The sequence below is a fragment of the Rutilus rutilus genome (assembly GCF_951802725.1).
Source record: "Rutilus rutilus genome assembly, chromosome: 13".
Lineage (NCBI taxonomy): Eukaryota > Metazoa > Chordata > Actinopteri > Cypriniformes > Leuciscidae > Rutilus > Rutilus rutilus.
Window position 1 is genome coordinate 28,337,594 of NC_140218.1, and position 19,735 is coordinate 28,357,328.

The window sequence follows — 19,735 nt, forward strand, 5'->3', positions numbered from 1 at the left end:
CTTTGCGTATTCGTTTAGATACTTTGGTTTACTTCCAAAAACATGGCTGCATTCTCTACTGCATTGAACACATTTTACCATGATGAAATCCACTCTACATACAGCTTTCCTGCAAATTGTCCAAATATCAGTGCAAAATACATTGCATTATTCCATGCTGATTATTTACTAGAAGTGTACTTAGTCAACATGACATCTAAATATCAATATGTTTTAAAGGAATAATAAATTGAATTGCTCAACCTTACGTTGTTCCAAAACCCTCATTTATCATTCACGTGTCGTCATATTCAAATGAATACCAAATGAGCATCTTTTATGTTAAACCGGGAGTGATGCAACATTATTTTTGAACGCACACAAGCATTTTTGTGTAATTTTGGGGGTTTTACAGCTTCAGTCTCCATTCACTTTCATTGTATGAACATCCTACAAATTTTGTTCTTTGTGTTCCATGGAAGATATAAAATCATACAAGTTTGAAACAACATGTTGACAGTGTCACATGATTCGTGATTCAGTGTCACATGATTGAACTGTACCCTACCGTTCAAAAAGTTTGGGGTTGGTAGGATTTTTGAAAGAAGTCTCTCACCAAGGCTAAATATATTTGATCAAAATTACAGCGAAAACATTACTATTGTGAAATATTATTACAATTCAAAATAACTGTTTTCTATTTGAATATATTAAAAAAAATAATTTATTCCTGTGATCAAAGCTGAATTTTCAGCATCGTTACTCCAGTCTTCAGTGTCACATGATCCATCAGAAATCAATCTAATATGATGATTTGATGCTCAATAAACATTTCTGATTATTATCAACAGTTGTGCTGTTTAATATTTTTGTGGAAATCGTGATACATTTTTTCCACAATTCTATTTAATAGAAGGTTTAAAAAACTGTATTTGAATAGAAATCTTTTAAATCTTTGTAAATGTCTTTCCTCTCAAAAAAATTAATAATCTTAATGACTCCAAACTTTTGCATGGTAATGTATACACACAGTATGTCAATTAAACAAACTTAAGTCAAGTCAAGTCAAGTCAAGTATATTTGTATAGCGCTTTTCACAATACAGATTGTATCAAAGCAGCTTCACAGTATTAAATTAAAATAATACAACAAGGTTTGTTTCTAGTGGAATTTATTGATAAAATCAAATTAGATATCCAGAATATCCCCAACTGAGCAAGCCAAAGGCAACAGTGGCAAGGAACCGAAAAACTCCATCAAGTGACCTAATAGTGTCCTAAAACTCCATCAGGTGACCCAATGGAGAAAAAAAAAACCTTGGGAGAACCCAGGCTCAGTCGGGGGCCAGTTCTCCTCTGGCGTTTATTAACTAGAGGCCGGATTGTAATTTGAACTGTAAGATTAAAAATATTATATGAATGCCTGGCTGAAGAGATGCGACTTTAATCTAGTTTTAAACTGGGAGAGCGAGTCTGAGCAACGAACAGTATCAGGAAGGCTATTCCAGAGTTTTGGAGCTAAATGTGAAAATGCTCTCCCTCCTTTGGTGGTTCTGGATATCCTAGGTATGACCAAAAGCCTTGAATTTAGTGATCTTAAAGAGCGCGATGGATTATAGGGCGATAGAAGATCCGTTAAATAGACTGGAGCTAAGCCGTTTAGGGCTTTATAAGTCAGTAGCAATACCTTGTAATTAATACGGAACTTTATAGGTAACCAATGCAGTGATGATAAAATCGGTGTTATATGATCATATTTTCTTGATCTAGTAAGAACTCTAGCGGCGGCATTTTGGACTAACTGTAGCTTGTTAATTGAGGATGCAGGACAACCGGCTAATAAAGCATTACAGTAATCTAGTCTCGAGGTCATGAATGCATGAACTAACTTTTCTGCATCAGAAACTGATAGCATATTACGTAGCTTAGCAATGTTTCTAAGGTGGAAAAAGGCGGTTTTTGTAACATATGAAATATGATTTTTGAAAGACAGGTTGCAATCGAGTATAACACCCAGGTCTTTTACTGTAGAGGATAAAGTAACAGGACATCCTACTATATTAAAGTTGTATTGCGAGAGGTTTTGTGGGCGGTTTTTTGAACCGATGATTAGTACCTCTGTTTTGTCTGGATTTAATAAAAGAAAATTACGCGTCATCCAATCTTTTATATCTTTAACACACTCTGTCAATTTGGATAATTTATCGTTTTCATCCGGCCGTGATGAAATATATATTTGAGTGTCATCAGCATAACAATGGAAACTAATTCCATGTTTCCTTATAATATTTCCAAGTGGCATCATATATACTGAGAATAATAGAGGGCCTAACACAGATCCCTGCGGCACTCCATAGTTTACTGGAGTTATGATCGATTTTTCTCCATTTAAATAGACAAAATGGTAGCGGTCAGATAAGTATGATCTAAACCAGCTTAATGCTTGTCCTTGAACACCAGTATAATTTTGTAGTCGATCTAAGAGTATTGTGTGATCTATAGTATCGAACGCAGCACTAAGATCAAGTAAAACTAGTATTGAGATACAGCCTTGGTCAGAAGCTAAAAGTAAATCATTTGTGATTTTAACGAGCGCAGTTTCAGTGCTATGGTGCGGCCTGAAACCAGACTGAAACTTCTCATAGATATCATTTTCTTGCAAGAAAGAACACAATTGAGCGGACACCACTTTTTCTAATATTTTAGACATAAATGGAAGATTTGAAATGGGTCTATAATTTGCTAGGTTATTATGATCTAATTGTGGTTTCTTAATGAGAGGTTTTATAACTGCCAGTTTAAATGTTCTTGGAACATGACCTAAAGATAAAGACGAGTTAATAATATTAAGGAGAGGCTCTTCCACTACAGGTAACACTTCTTTCAGTAGTTTAGTTGGTATCGGATCTAATAAACATGTTGTTGTTTTAGAGGAAGTGATAAGTTTATTTAACTCTATTTGTTCTATAGTTGTAAAGCACTGTAATTGTTCTTGCGGGGTGATAATTAAGGCTGAATTATAAGGCACAACTGAAGATTGAACGTTTACAATTGTGGTTCTGATGTTTTCTATTTTCTCAGTGAAGAACTTCATAAAATCATTACTACTAAACTGTAACGGGATATTTTGTTCGGGTGATGTCTGTTTATTTGTTAGTCTAGCCACGGTGTTAAATAAAAACCTTGGATTATTTTGGTTATTTTCTATTAGTTTGCGGAGGTGCTCAGCCCTGGCTGCTTTTAGGGCCTTTTTATAACGTGACATACTGTCTTTCCACGCGATTCTAAAGACCTCTAAATTAGTTTGTTTCCATTTACGCTCTAAAATACGGGTTTCTCTCTTTAGAACATGCGTAGTATTGTTGTACCACGGTGCTTTAATTTTCTCTCTGACCTTTTTTAATCTAATAGGTGCAACAACATCCAATGTTCTAGAGAGAATAGTGCTCATAGTGCTAGTTAGTTCTTCTAGTTCATCTGTTTGTTTGGGTTCAGGCAGCAGCTGAGACAGATCGGATAAGCAATTTGAGAAATTATCTATGGTGGATGGAAGGATTGTTCTGCCTGGTTGATAACGCGGCGCTGCATGACATATTACAGCAGTACGTAATATGCAAGTTACCATGTAATGGTCAGTGACTTCATCACTTTGCGGTATAATATCTATATCGGTTGGATCGGTTCCATGTGATATAATTAAATCGAGTGTGTGATTAAGACGATGAGTTGGTCCGGTGACGTTTTGCTTGACCCCAAATGAATTTAATAAATCTGTAAACGCAGCCCCTAACGCATCATTTGGATTATCTACGTGTATGTTAAAATCTCCAACAATTAATGCTTTATCGACATTGACTAATAGGTCTGAGAGAAAATCTGCAAACTCTTTTAGGAAATCAGCGTAAGGCCCAGGCGGTCTATATACGGTAGCCAAGGCTAGAGATAATAGGGATGTTTTTCTAACATCTAAGAGCGTAACATTTAGTACAAGTACTTCAAACGAAATAAACTTATAACCCGCTTTCTGAGTAACATTGAGAATATCTCTATAAATTGTCGCAACACCACCGCCACGACCAATCAGACGGGGCTCATGCTTATAGGAGTATCCAGGAGGAGCAGACTCATTTAGACCGAAATAATCATTTGGTTTAAGCCAGGTTTCAGTAAGGCAAAGTACATCGAAGCTATTATCTGTGACTATTTCATTTACAATAACTGCCTTAGGTGTGAGTGATCTAATGTTTAGAAGACCTAGCTTTAGAAATTGTTTTTGTTTACTAATAGCAACATTTTCTGTTTTAATAACAATTAGATTTTTCCTAGATCCTGCAGTAGATTTGTTATTTGATCTCACTAAACGAGGAATAGACACGGTTTCTATGCAATATTCTACACTAGTATTTATATCAGTTAAATTGGTGCAGCAGAGACTATGATTTGGACTTTTGGTTACTAGTCAAAAGGTATTTAACATTTTGGAGATGTTATCCGACAGAAGATCTGCTCCGAATCTGCTTGGGTGTAAGCCATCGGCACGGAAAAGCCTAGGACGCTCCCAAAACAGATTCCAATTATTTACAAAGAGCAGTTTCTGCTCATTGCACCATGACATTAACCATTCATTTAGCGCAAATAATCTGCTAAACTTTTCATGTCCTAGTCGGTACGTGGGAAGCGGTCCTGACACTATGATCGTTGTTTCAGGCGATGTGCTGCGTACCGTATCGATCAGATTCCTGAAGTCTTTCTTCAGAATCTCTGTCTGGCGCATCCTGATGTCGTTCACTCCCGCGTGGAGGACAACAGTTCCGACGCGCTCGTCACCGTTCAGAATCTCGGGAACGTGAGTAGCGATTTCAGAAACACGAGCACCAGGAAAGCAGTGACTGTGCACCTTACTTTTACCTAACGTTGCGCGTACGTGCCGAATGATGGAATCGCCGATGATCACAGCATCGCGTTCTGTTTCGCGAAGAGGGGAGAAGCGGTTTTGTGTGGATAACTCGAAAACCGGGAGGGTCGGAGAGAGTCTTGGTCTAGACCTGACTCGCGTCTTCCGCTGCGGAACCACCCAGGCTTCGTGGTGGCGTGTTGGAGCCGGAGTGAACGAGACCATGGCTGATCGCGACCTCGGCGCTCGGGACCTATGTTGAGAAATGCACGGAGTAGACGAAGTCGGAGTCAGCGGGTTAGTAACGTTAATCTCTGATTTGTGTGCATCGGCGCGTGATGTTTCAAGAGCTAACCGCCGGTCTATCAGCTCGGCTTGTCTCAATAAAAGGTCGTGGATCTGTTTCTCAACAGCTTCCAGCTCAGACTGCAGTGCGTGCAGCTCAAATGTGTCCTCACCTGCACCAAAAGGTAGACTACTTTCATCTGATATATTCGCCATTTTAACAGATGGACAGTAAGTTAGCAACGAAGCTACCAGTGATGCTATCAATATTAATACTAATTTATGACTGAAGTTTTAGATATAATCCGTCTTTTTAGTGGTACGGGTGTAGAGTAGACGCACGATAGGCGAAAAATGTTTGTAAGTGAGTGTTGAGAAGACGCGTTCAGCCGTGATCCACGGGAGTAACCTATAGGAGTATCCAGCGTTGGATCACTAATAGGCTTGAGACGCGTCTGCTCAACAGTCCGCGTTGTAACTATGAGGGTTGAGCAGTAGTGCTTCTCAGTGAGGTAAAGTAGAAAATGTTTGTTGTAAGTTTAAAGAATAAAATCAAGATTTATCAATCAAATCGATGGAGCTCCAAAGACAACAACGCGTTCAGACGCGACGCATGTCGGTTAAGTCTATATTAAAAGAGGAGCAAATGGAGTGTTATGTCATGGAATAATATTTTACATAGAAAATTGAATTATTTTTGATTATTATTATTATTTAATATCCTTTTTATCCTGTTATTCTACCAGGGAAACCTATTGATACCCTAGTCTGTTTTATTTTTATCAAGCTCTCACTGATATCAGCTAGCAGTGTGCGTAATCCAATGCCATAAGTGTTCAGTGTGCACACAAACACACGCATCACACTGGCGGAAACGACTGGGATTATTTAATGGGATTCTAATATCAAGGATACAGTACAATGTCCACCAGCCCCTCTCCTCTCTCTCTCTCTCTCTCTCTCTCTCTTTCCCCATCCGCCTTTCTCCATTTTTAATGATACATCTGCAGGAGAAAAGAGGGGGGGAATGGTTATTGTCAGGGTAAATGGCTTGTCATGGAGCGATTTGAATCTGAAAGCATTTTTTTGTTGGTAAACTGAATGGAGTTCTGGAAGGAATGGAAGCAGCGCTGTAGAGTTTGGCGTCTCAGTGGTCTGATATACCCAGAAGGCTTCAGACTCCCTTTGCATGTCGAGACAAGCAGAGGCATACGTGGGAATATTCGTAAGGGCATCGCAAAAAGAGTATGTACAGTACATCACTGCCATATCAGTTCTAACACAAAATACAAGTGCTTTCTCCTCCCGTGTGGGACTTAAGTTGAAGTATAGCACACACACATTCCTGCCTCATAATGTCTTTTTTCTTTTACATGCAAACTGAATCCAGGGGTCAAATTAGTGCATCTATATTCTGTAGGGTTCCTCCTTTCCTCGTTCCCTGCAGAAGCCCACAGGAAAGAGGCTTTGTGAAGTTTTTTAACTACCTTTCTCCATTAATATTCTGCAAGCTGAGATGAGGCGGGTGAGGAGGCAATGTGAAAAGAGAACATGAAAGTGCCGTGGCCCCAACGGAAAGCCAAAGACAAATGTTAGCTCAGGAGTTCGTGGGAGTCGGTTTGAAAATTGGCCCCCGCCAGGGTTACCGCAAGCTTTTTATTACCGCGCTCAACCGCAAGAGCTTCTCCCACCTTACCCTGAGAGCAGAAGGAAACTGTAACACACCGGTGGAATCGATCAGCTTGTGTTTTAGCCTCGAATTTTCAGCGGCAAAAGGGGGTGAACTGTGATACTCAACTGCTCTGCTTAAAGATAAAGAGATTCTTTAGGGAAAAAGAGGTAAATGGGTTCAGAAGAAACTGCAGTGCTTAGAGCCTCACAGGCAAACTAAAATTCACTACTAGCAGCTAATAGTGAGCAGAATCTCAATAATAGAGCTACAGCAAGGCAACTCTCTGTAAACTTTGCAAATGAAAGGTAAATTGAGTTAAATAATGACCCTCTTCACTGTAGAATAACCACTTTCCAAGCGTTTTAATTCATAAGGCGTATTGATTCATTGATTCAGGTAAGAGACTAATGCAGGGGTTGTTCATGCAATTTGACAGAAATTTTAATGACAAAGTGAGCAGAATGCATTCATTTTCAATGAGCGACAGAGACTGTTGGTGATGCAATAAAATTGGGCTGATTTCAGACTGATGCACATCTACAGCAATGCAGTGTGGCAACAACCAATCAGAGCGCACACTAAGACCTATAACTATAATGATAACTTTTTTAGCATCCCCACCAACGCACAATAATGCTCCGTTTAATATAAACGTCTGCCGCCTTAATTGCTTGAGCTCTTTAGAGGATTGGATTCTGATTGGCTGTCGGTGTTTTTAGCGCTCATTAGCTGAAAAGAATCGTTTTGAACATGATTCCAATATCGTTCCCTATTGATCAATAGTTGTGATGAGGACTCTGCTATTCTTTTACATTTAATTTGATCTTTATGTCTTTATCATTATCGTTATAGTCATCGTCCTCGGTGTGAACAGACATTAAAGCTTCCAAAAGGTGTTTCCCTTGCGAAGTGGAACGAGACATTGCGTCATGGAGTTGATGCTATTATTTTGGACTATTAAAGGGGTGGTAAAACACCTTTTTTCGAAGGCTTGATTGTGTTTGTGGGGTGCACTGTAACATGTGTTCATGCTTCGTTTTAAAAAATTCGCATTATTTTTCACATATTTAAAGGGATACTTCACTTTAAAATGAAAATTCTGTCATCATTTACTCACCCTCAAGTTGTTTCAAACCTGTATGAATTTCTTTCTTCTGCTGAACACATAGGAAGATATTTTGAAGAATGTCAGTAACCAAACAGTTCACTGGAACCATTGACTTACATAGTACTTTTTTTACCTACTATGGAAGTCAATGGTTCCAGTTAACTGTTTGGTTACTGACATTCTTCAAAATATCTATCTTTCTGTGCAGCAGAAGAAAGAAATTCATACAGGTTTGAAACAACTTGAGGGTGAGTAAATGATGACAGAATTTTCATTTTAAAGTGAAGTATCCCTTTAACCATTATTCTACACTGCTCTGTCCCTCCTTGTAAAAATGGTCGGATGATTTCCGGGTTCTATGTCAGCAAGCCCGCAGGAATGTCGTGTAGTCCCTACCGGCCGTTTTCTGTAGTTCTTTGAGAATTAATTTCTTTAAAAGCAAATATCTCCCTTTGCTTTAAACTTTGAACATTGTAACTTTGCAGATGTTGTTTATGCTCAAACAGCAACATTACAGACTAACTAGCTAACTAAAGTGAAATTGTGTTTTACCACCCCTTTAATGTATTTGTATTTTGGGATTAATGTTACATTTCTGTAATGAGAGGTGAAAAGGATTGAGTTGTCGCTTAGTGAAGTATGCAGAAGTATGCAGGTTTGAGTGGTCGACAACATACCCTTGAGCTTGGCTCCTGACTCCAGGTTCCTCCAGAGGGATTGTCATTTTACTTAGTGCACCATAAGTCGTTTTGGATTAGTTGGTGTCAGCTAAATGACTAATTAATTAGCAAAGCAAGCAGCAGAAAAGCAGCACTAAAAACAGAAGGGAAAAGGTCACACTTCATTTAAGTCACTTTTATCTTTTTTTTGCACATTGCCCAGTGAGACCTGGGAATGATTAGCAACACTGAATAATGTATAATAGAGCTTGACGTGTTAAACAGAAATCACACTAAAACCTTTACACAGTGTAGAGAGAACTCTCGGAATGGTGCATTTTATTTTCCTGTGAATAAGGCAAGTGTTTTCATTCTTTCGGTGTATTCATGCACACACACTCACACGCAATTGCACACATTTGGTTAATGTGCAAATTAATTAGCAGCCCTGGCACATACTCAATGAGAGCATGTCAAGCGCGCACACACACACACACACACACAGACTAATGGAGCAGTGATAAGTTGCAAAAATACGTTGGCGGGAGTTCTTGAACATACGTTGTTGTTTTCCAAAGTGCTTCAGCATTTCATTGCATGAGTGAATAAAGCATGTTCTTCTATTTTATTTCTCTCTCTCTCTCTCTCTCTCTCTCTCTCTCTGTCAATCAAGCGCACACACACACACACTTCTTCAGCCAAATCTGAAAATCCTCTGACTGTTTATTCTAATAGTTGTAAATCACTAGATACACAAGAGGAAGCAAGATGTGTGTCATAATTACACAACAAACTAACATTAATTTATTGTTAACAAGCCAAATTTTTATGTTGAGTGTTGAATTTGACTGATGAAGAAGAATAGATGCTGAGATTACCGCTTCGTTATAAAGCAAGGATCGTTATTACTGTCATTGATCATATTTGGTGTTTAGGGTTTTTTGTTGTGTCCACCTTGTCGAGTCCAAGTCTTTAACCAATTGAGTTTTAGTGTGAGACGTTTATTAATGTCTTGTCATCTTAATTTTATGTTGGTATTTTTCATATTACAACATGACGTAGATTAGACTGTAATCTGTCAAATAAAAAGTCCAAAATGTCCAAGCCGTGTCAAGTCCACCTGAGAGCGCACAAGTCCGAGTTCATTCATAATTGCAGTCTGAGTTCAAGTACCCCAACTCGATCTTTTTTTGTGGTGATTTTTGGCACACACAAAAAAAAAGTATATGAGGAAAGTCTTGGGCCAGTAATCAACTACCTAGCAACCATTCGTAACACCCTAGCAACCACACTGCAATCCACTCAACAACGTACACCGGTCTTCAGTGTCACATGATCCTTCAGAAATCATTCTAATATGCTGATTTGCTGCTCAATATACATTTCTTATTATTTTCAATGTTAAAAAAACAGGTTTGCTGCTTTATTTTAGTGGAAATCTTTTAACAATAATTCAACAGCATATATTTGAGAAAGAGAAGAATGAATTTTCTAACTAACCCCAAACTTTTGAAAGTTTTTATGAAACACAGTCCCTTGATGCTGTTTTTTTTTTTTTTTTCATCAAAGTGTTTTCATACATCTCTTCAGTGGATTGTAATTACCTTACACAAACTCCAGCAAAAACAGAAGACTGTTGTGTGCTTGTTTACACAAACCATTTAGCCCACACGGCTTCTCTCCATTAAACAGTTTTACACCCTATTTCAACGCTCCCCGCCTCATAATTCACATAATTTAGTGCATTTGTAAACCCAATTCATTTTAAATGACAAACCTTTCCCTTGACGACACTTTGGTCGGCAAATGCATCAAGTCTGCATGATGGCGATGCAATCCTGAAATGAGTTTAAAGAGTTTTTTTTGTCACATTTTTAAAATGGTGTAGGAGGAAAAGATACGTCAGCGCTCTAATGCAGAGCGGCGCGGAGAGAAAGCGAGAGATGAATTATAATTAGCAGGTGTAATTAGAGGATAGCAGACACTAATGAAGAAGGATTAATTGCTGTTATCATCAAGGACTCTGTATTAATGCCCTTATTTAATATTAGTTGTCCTCATGTTCGTCACAGCAATGAAGTGCAGACCTGAAATAGCTCTCAAGTCTGTTTGGCTCAATGATGGTGAGATATTGCGCTTGTGCTGTTGTTCTGACATGTGTGCATCAGGTGTTTTGTTGAATTACTGCTGCTAATTACTGTCACCCTGTAAAGGCAGGATTGTAATTTGAGGTTCATTTAGTTTAATTTTTCATAATTTATTTCTGCTTTATTGTTCCAGTGTGTTCTATTGGATAACTGGGGCCCGGGACAATTTTTTATTCACCGGTTTTAGAGCTTTGTGTTTTATTTTATTGTTTTTTTATGATGTGTATTTGCTGTGTGATATGGGAATCATCTCGATTGTATTACTGTGTAAAAGTATAATATTCTTCTAAAAACATCTCCTCACTATCCGCTAGCTGCCTGTCCCCTGAACACACTGTAAAAAAACGCGGTCTCTGTAGACAGCCTAGGCTTCACAAACGGCAACAAAAACAAACTGGCCCAGCCTGGACCACGAAACATAACAAACAGTGTTCCAGCCAATAACCGACAAGAATGATTTGGCGTGGGGGTTGGGGGGGTTAGTGCGCGTGCACATGAAGGGGGGTGTGGAGGAGAGAGAAGCATGAAGAGGGACGTTAGCTAGAGGAGAGATGTCCTAACAACGAACGACTAATGTTAAAATTGTATATTCTTGAGAATTTTGATATGGCCGACACACACGACCAAAGAGACGACGTTCCGATGAACAAATAACAAAGAATAGGGAAAAGGAGAAGGAACGCAAAGTCCCAAATTTACATCGGAAAAGCGTTCAAAAGGTGGCGAGAACTCCGCCGGCAGAAGGGCTTCCAATCCGACATTCAGGTGGCTCTGTTTTTGCTGGACAGGTGGGTAAATCCAGTTAGTTTTTTCTAAATGGTTCATGACTGTTTCAGGAAGCACGGAAGGGAGAGGGAGGGGACGGGATGAGGAGAAGGGAGGGTCTAGCTAGCCTCCATTTTGTTTGACAGTACTTCGAACGTCAACAAGAAGTGACGTCACCCAACATCGCTTAGAGCACCTTTAAGCTGATAATTATTCATTTCATATTATATTATATTTTATATATTAGTGTAGTATATTCTATACTATTTGATCTAAATAAATACTAAAAATAAAACATTTAAAACTAAGCATCACAACATTGTAATCTACAGTATGAAAAGTGAATATACACTTTCGCTGAAAATGCATAACTAACAGTGTTATTAAATTGTTAGCGTGATTAAAGATCAACTTTAAGTAGGCCTATGTATAAAATTACAGCAAAGGTAACCTAAATGTAAACAAAATTAAATACTGAGAAAAAAAATTAAAAAATAAAAAAATCTCTAATATCGGCTAATAATCAATATTGTACCGATATAGCATACCAGTAAATAAATCTCTCGTCCAATGTTTTTGGTTTTACCTTGTTGACTAGTTTGTTTACTAGTTGCTACATGTGCATCTGCCATGCAGTGAGTGACAATGGGTTCATTGGATCTTATAAACGGCATGTTACACACACACACACACACACACACACACACACACACACACACACACACACACACACACACACACACACACACAGTAGCATGATAAGAAGAGCAAATGGACAAAGTTAATTAAAAAAGGCCCAGACAATTTGACAGTTCTTTTTTTCTTTCTCTCTTTCTGTCTCTCTGACAATAACAAAGCCACTGTCTGTTGAGCTCCTCACAGTGGGAACTGTGGCAATTTTTTCTGGAAATTCATAGCAGAATAGTTGTGGAATTAGCTGCGAATAGCGAAATTTCAGTTGGCTTTGTGGTCATAGACAGATGTCTGAAGTGCGTCTGGCCTGTCGTCATTTCTGTGTGTGTGTGTGTGTATGTGTTCATGTGTGTGTGTGTTCGTGTGTGTGTGTGTGTTGTGTGTTGTGTGTTGTGTGTTGTGTGTGTTCAAGTACGCATGTTGAATCAATACCTCTTTGCCCCAGACGGCCATAGTCCATCAGCGTCTTCTTTACACACAAAACCTCTTCTGTTATCTGGGCTTTATCTTGTATGGTTGTCTTTTACTCAGACCACTTTACAACACACATTTATCTCCTGTTCATGAACAGCAGTATTTAGCTAGTAGTAAAAGTCATGCTAGTAGTCAAAGACATGAAATGCTTTTGGGATTTTAACACGTCCTGCAGTGTGGCAAGGTATGCTTAATCTGAAACCATTTTATTATTTTCTTTGTGCTCATATTAATAAATAAAAAATAACTACATTTTTCAAACAACAAATCGATTTAAAATTAACTATGGAAATAAAACGAAAGTGCTTAAAAAAGTGGACTAAAAAGATAAATCCTGCACACACACAAACACATACACACTCACACACACACATATATATATACACACCTGTAATCTTGACTTGAAAAGACCATGAACATATTATAAATACACAAATAATAATAATTAAACAATTTAAATATTTAAAAAAATTAAATATACAAACAAATATCATTTATTTTATATACTTAGAATTGTGTATATATATAATAAAATATATATTTTTAATGTGTTATTATTATTAATAAATTAAATTTAACTATTGAAGGAGGAACATGACATTTTATAGAATTTAAATTGTATGTATACATATATAAAATATAAATAATAATATATATTATCAACAAATCTGTGCATAAATGCAACTTGCATGCTTCAAATGCATTTTCAACACAGCTGGCACAGTGATTTTCAACACCAATCGCATCCATTTGCATGCAGTTTGCACACACAAATCATTGGTATGTTAATATAAGCACCGTTTTTTTTTCTGCAAATGAAACTGCGGCTATTGCAGTAATTCATCTAAATTTAAATGTGGCGGGCTTTCATTTAGAACTCATGTAAATATAAATAGCGAGGGCTTTGGTTTGAGGTGCTTGTTAATATAATGTAATGTAAATGAATGTTCTTGTATGCAGAGCAGCGTGGTCGGCGGAGCATAAACGGGACGCAGATGGGACCCTCGTCCTCGGTTTTTGTTACGTCGCGATGCTCCGTTAACCCTTACAGAAGATGGGAGATGGGACGGGGTGAGAGGGATAATAAATTGAAAGCAGCAGAGCTCAAGGTTACAACACATCAATCCTGAGAGAGTGGATGCCGGAGATGAGACGAGTGGGAAAGGAATTATAGCAGGGGAGAGAGAGAGAGAGAGGGTGCGATGAAGCTAGAATGAGAGAGCCTGGGTGGGGGGGGGGGAGAGAAGAGAAGTGCAGAAAGAAGAGAGCGCACACACAGAGAGAGAGAGAGAGAGCGAGAGGGATATAGCTACAGCACAGTGACCTACAGTGAGACAGATGAGTAAGTGCTGTGTGTGGAGTGTTACCACTGTATCTTGTTATCGAGGATCACATTAAGATGGTCCCGTAGCCCTCGCGCTCCGTATCTGGATATTTCTACTTCCATGTGGGATGAGCAGCTGTGCTGAGCGAGACCGAGGATCTGACATCAACACCATGAGGTACTCACGGAACAGGGGGATCGAGACGTGAGAGAGGTGTTTGAGAGTAGAAAGAGAGAGGGATGACAGTGATAACAAGCGGGAGATGCTGTGCAAGGTGGTGAGAGAAGAGGAAAGGAGATGTAGAAGGATGAAAGTAGTGAGGGATGAGTGGAGGAGAGGTGTTTTCCTGAAAAGTGAAGTTAGGGGTTTGTGCCTCTGTTGAGGGACGGACCCTACATTAACCCAGATTCTGCTCACTTCAGGCTAGTAAGTTGTCTATATTCTGCTCCTTTTCTATTTTCTTGTATTTTGTCCTCTTAAACCCTTAAAGCTTTAAACTTAAATGTATGTTTAAAACCAAAACAATTTAAAAATGATAATTAAATGGAAATCTAGATGCAATTCAGATTTACATTTAAATCAAAGTCTGAATAGAGTTCTGATTTGCATTTAAGTGAAAATACACGTCTTTAAAACCAAATTCAGATTTAAGTCACTGTTCACATTTAAATCCAGGTATCATATTTACATTAAGTGCAAATTCAGATACAACTCAGATATATATTTAAATCAAAATCATGATACAATTCGAATGCATAACTTAATCAAAATTCAAATACAATTTGAGTTCACTGTTCACATTTAAATCCAGATGTTACATTTACATTAAATGCAAATCCAGATACAATTCAGATTTATATTTAAATCAATGTCAGGAAACAATATTTAAATCCGAATTCTGACATTTGGAACTATTTTGAGTTCACATTTAAATCCAGATGCAATTCAAATTTAAATTTAAATCCATATTCCAGATAAAATTCAATTGCACGTTTAAATCTACAGTAGATCCAATTCACATATTATGATATAAAAGTACATAACAGTTTTTGTTTGTTAATTCCTTGAAACATATCTGTCAATACTACATTAAATTGGAATTGGAATTTGATGTGTATGAGGATATAAAGTCAAACATTTTCAAATTCAGAGCAGAATATAAAAACGGATATCCAAGTCTAATTTCTGATTGTAAAAGCACTGTAATAAACACACTCCTATAAATGCACATTCTGTATAAATGTGGCAATTTGCTGCTGCTTTGCAACCACAAACTATATCATTTGGCTAAAGAATAGTTTGTTCAGATTATGTCAATAATAAATGTATGGATGGATGTTTATAGCATATTATGCTGCTTTGTTATTGCCAGAGAACATGCCTTACTTTTAACACAATCTTCTCATATCTTATTTTAACATGTTCCGCCTGTTTTGTAAATGACACAGTAAACGCTTCAAAAGTCTCTGCTCAAGCCGTAATAGCAATATTCGGTATATCCTGTTCTTTTGCAAATATATTTGAGTAAAACCCCTGTCTTTACTGTTCCTGTGAGAACTGGCAGTAAAAGAGCCTGTCTCGGTCTTTCTCTCTCTAGTGGCTGTGAGCTCAGTATCCGTATATTGTGTTTTGGACAAAAGCAGCTGTAGTGTGAAATCTCTAGGAACGCAGATCCAGTGTACAGTATAATGTAAGAAAGCCAAGGGAAGAGCGAGAAATATCCAAGGGAATGTGAGTGTTTGAATGTGAAATGTGTTTTGCAATAGCATCAGATCTCTTGAATCGTGGATCTTCTCTGATTCATCTTATGCTAGACTCCAAATACACATGTAAGGGTCGGTCGTATCAGCTGGACGTTCCTCGCGCTAATTTGATCTGTGCCGTAAAATAAGAGAAGCGCAGACCATGTAGAACGAAAATAGAACGTAATGACTGAACGCAAGCCACCTATTAGACTCTATCATGTGCTTTATAATTTCCCAGAATCCTTTAAAAATCATGCTATGCTGTCATTGTGAGTAGAATTATATTTAGTGGACCTTGACGACCCTGGTCCAACGTTTCAAACATCAGAAATCAATTGGCAGAAATCAATTCTCTCTTCTTCTGTCGGCCGTTCTCGCAGTGTTAAAGGGGCTTCACGATCGGAGAACACCGGAGAGTAAGAGTTTCATCAAAGAGGAATCTGTCTATCAATACACTATTGGTTATGCTGAGAATAACATTGTTTTACGTTAAGTTCTGCATGGTTGCGTTTGACAGGAAACGTGTTGTATTTGATCGCAAAGATGGAGGAGGTGTTTGTGTGGCCGTGTGATTTGGGGTTTGTGATTTGTCTCCTCAGAGACTAGTGTCTGTTTTCATCCCTCCTTTCTTTTTCTTTCTTTCCTTCCCTTCTTTTTAAATGCTTTCCTTGAGGCACACAGCTGCCTTGGCATGAAAAGCAAAAAAAGTCAGTTGATTACAAACAAGTGTAATTTGTACAATTTTTCCTAATTTAATACAATCTAATTCAAATTATAAAATCAGCATGGCAATCTGAGTGAAACGTTGAATTTAAAATAATGTGAATATCAGAGTATTAATAATTAGTACTTCGCGCTTTTGCTTTAATGGCAGCAGAGTCCACAGGTTTAAGTGTAAAACCTGATGATCATATGATTTGAGAGGTATCTTGTGCTTTAATGGAAGAACATCTGACCACATGATTAATATCACAAGTTTACTTAAAGGATTAGTAACCAAGGAAAAGAAGCTGAAATATTTCTATTCATTTAGACGTCATAATGTTTCTTTGTTTTATTTCTAGCTTTGAATTAGATTTTGAATCTCAGTGTTTTTGCAGGTTGGCATAGAGTGTACGGTTAATAAGTCATTTACCCTTCGGCATCGTCAAATTAAAGGTGATCATTTGTTGTTCTCATTCAGTGTAAATGTGAGTCGGCTAACTTTTGTCTGTCTGTAAAGTCTGTCGTGCAGTTCTGTGTTTGAGCGTAATTAAGGGAATAAATTCAGTTCTGCCATCTGTGTGTCAAAGCAACAAAGCTGTTAGTTCAGTCTGATTTAGTTTGAATTAAGCAGTTAATAAGTGTAGGCTGACATCTGTATGTTGAGTTCAGGATAAGAACTGGTACATGTTCAGACAGTCAGGAGCGAATTCACAGAAAAACGTGCCACTCAATTATATTTCGGTGCGAAAACCTGCGTGTTGTTCACAAACCATCCACAGTCCAGTTTAACCAGATGTTTTCTGCACTGCTTGGTGTATGATTCATTTTTTAATGCATTATTTCGGCATTAAATTAAGTAAGGATACACAATATTTTGATACCATAGTGGTTTTCAGATTTTACGGGATTTTTTTATATATTGGTGTTGGTAAATCAGTGTTTTCATGCTCATTTCCTCCTATGCTCGTATTGTCTTTGCCATCACCTAAAGCTCATTCAAAGTTAATTATTATAAACTATTTAAAAACAATAATTTATTCACACTGTTAAATGATCCAGCCTTTGTGATGATTTTAGCTGATTCAGAGGATTGACATACAAAATTATGAAATATTATGCTTATATTGTAATATTATGCGTATATTGTAATCATTACGAGCACGAGTTGTAAATGCTGTCCAACACGTTCGCTGTGTCTGCTTAACTGATATCTCAGAATATCCATTTATATCCAATTATTTCTCCGAATATAATTTTTTTTCATTCTGTACATTATAATGTTGCAATGCTTAAATTCACTCGTAGCCTTTAAAACAGTTGTTTTATTTTTAACTTATTTGGACAAAATCGTATAGAATTGTAATATCAGGCCATTTATCGAATTAATATTAAAATCACTTTCACGGCCCTAACTTAACCCGAGCTGCTGAGTCTTTAGCCATATTTATTTATCATTATTATTGTTCTCCTCATTTGTAAGTTGCTTTGGATTGTAAGTGTCTGCTAAGTGATTAAATGTAAATTTATCATAGTGGCCAGAATTCAAATTTTGGTACATCACTATGGGTAACTCTAGTTATTATATTTGTGCGGTGACGGCATGACTGCCGGCTTCTCTTGTGTTCACCTGCGCAACAGTATCAGAGGAGTATTACAATATTAAAGAGTCGCTGTGCGGGATAATTGTGTGAAAGTGAAGATCTCAGCATGGATTTGCTCTTTGACATCTTCACGTCCTCCACCTCTCACTACACCTCTTCAGCTCAGCCTGAGTCCTCGGGTTATTGCTCTCAGGCTTGTTCATGCTCTCCAAGTTTACCCCCCTCACACAGATTAGTCCCTGCTGCGTGCGTGGTGTGTGTATTTAGCTCATGGTGGGTAGCAGTGGGTGGGGTTTTATTTTCCAACACAGATTAGCAGCTGAGAAGGGGATTCCATCCTATTAAATTATTCATGCTCAAGAAATGATTACAGTGCATGAAACAGCATTGTGCATCAATAAAAGCCTTACCCTAGATAGTGTGTGTGTGTGTGTGCGTGTTCCTAATTCACTGGGTTCAAATTAGATGTCGACCATAATATAAATTCAGTGAGAGACGGCTTATTCCAAATACTGTTAATCATCTCTCATGGTGGAAAGACAGTGGATTGATATCTTTAAGTTAAAGGGATTGTTCACCCAAAAATGAAAATTGTGTCATCATTTTCTCATTCTCATGTTGTTCCAAACCTGTATGAGTTTCTTTCTTCTGCTGAACACAAAAGAAGATATTCTGAAGAATGTTGGTAACCAGATAGTTGACTTCCATTATTTTTTTCCTACTATTAAAGTCAATGGGTGTCTGGTTACCAACATTCTTCACAACATCTTCTTTTGTGTTCAGCAGAAGAAAGAGGGTGAGTAAATGATGACAGAATTTTCGTTTTTGAGTGAACTATCCCTTTAAGACACGTTTTTTCTTGGTTATGCGAATGTTAAAGGAATATTCCATTTTGCAAACATTATGAGATTGTTACTTTTGAATGTTCTCTGGACATTCTGTAACAAGTAACATTTAAAAATGTTAGACAAACATTTTCAAACGAACGTTTCAGAAAAAAAAAGAATCATGTATGGACAATGTTTTTATGCTAATGTTTATGGCTTGAACAATTAAGGTCATTAAAACTTTACCATAAATACAATCTTCAAACCGCGTGCGGTCACAACCCCAAGGTTGAGAGTCTGAATTTGGTTGGAACTGAAATGTTCTGCCTCATTCGGGGTTTACTCAACTGAGTAAAATGAACTTGTCTGTTTCTCGTTTTCCCTACAGGTGTCACAAGGTGAAATCAGCATAGTGAGCGTGAGCCCTGAGAGGGTCCTGAGAGTTTCTGTCCATGGCGACGCAGGGGCTGGTGTCCCGGCTCCTGGTGTCCCGGCTCCTGGTGCTGCTGGCTGTGTTAGCGGTGGCTCATGCTTCCGTCTTCCAGTCCAATCAGAGACTGAAACCACGGTTCCAGCGAGACCGGCGCAACATCCGCCCCAACATCATCCTCATCCTCACCGATGACCAGGACATTGAATTGGGTGAGTGGAAAAAGAACCTTTTATACCTTTTTTATGATATTTTTTTTAAGCTTCCTTAAACTCCCTTAACCATTATTAAACACTTTGAGCCTGATTTACTAACAACTTGCTCCAGCGCAAACCCTCTTTTAGCGTTAAAAAACTACTGTCAGGATTTATTAAAGACACGCAGTGAAAAAATAGAGCTGAAAATGCGTGGACAGGGTTATTTTTGC

At 37.9% G+C, this 19,735-nt stretch overlaps 1 protein-coding gene across 8 annotated transcripts in view; it reads left to right on the plus strand.

Moving 5' to 3' along the window:
• Positions 1–19,735, plus strand: part of sulf2b (sulfatase 2b) — a 145,111-nt gene that overhangs the window by 91,496 nt on the left and 33,880 nt on the right. For 5 of the 8 annotated variants that reach the window (XM_084428941.1, XM_084428947.1, XM_084428945.1 and 2 more), the window contains one exon: positions 19,267–19,520. In XM_084428941.1, coding sequence (XP_084285067.1) covers positions 19,331–19,520 — 190 coding nt within the window. In that variant the 5' untranslated portion in view covers positions 19,267–19,330. Of the gene's footprint in view, positions 1–13,944; positions 14,178–19,266; positions 19,521–19,735 lie in introns of those variants that run through there. The other 3 variants (XM_084428943.1, XM_084428946.1, XM_084428948.1) reach the window with 1 other exon arrangement.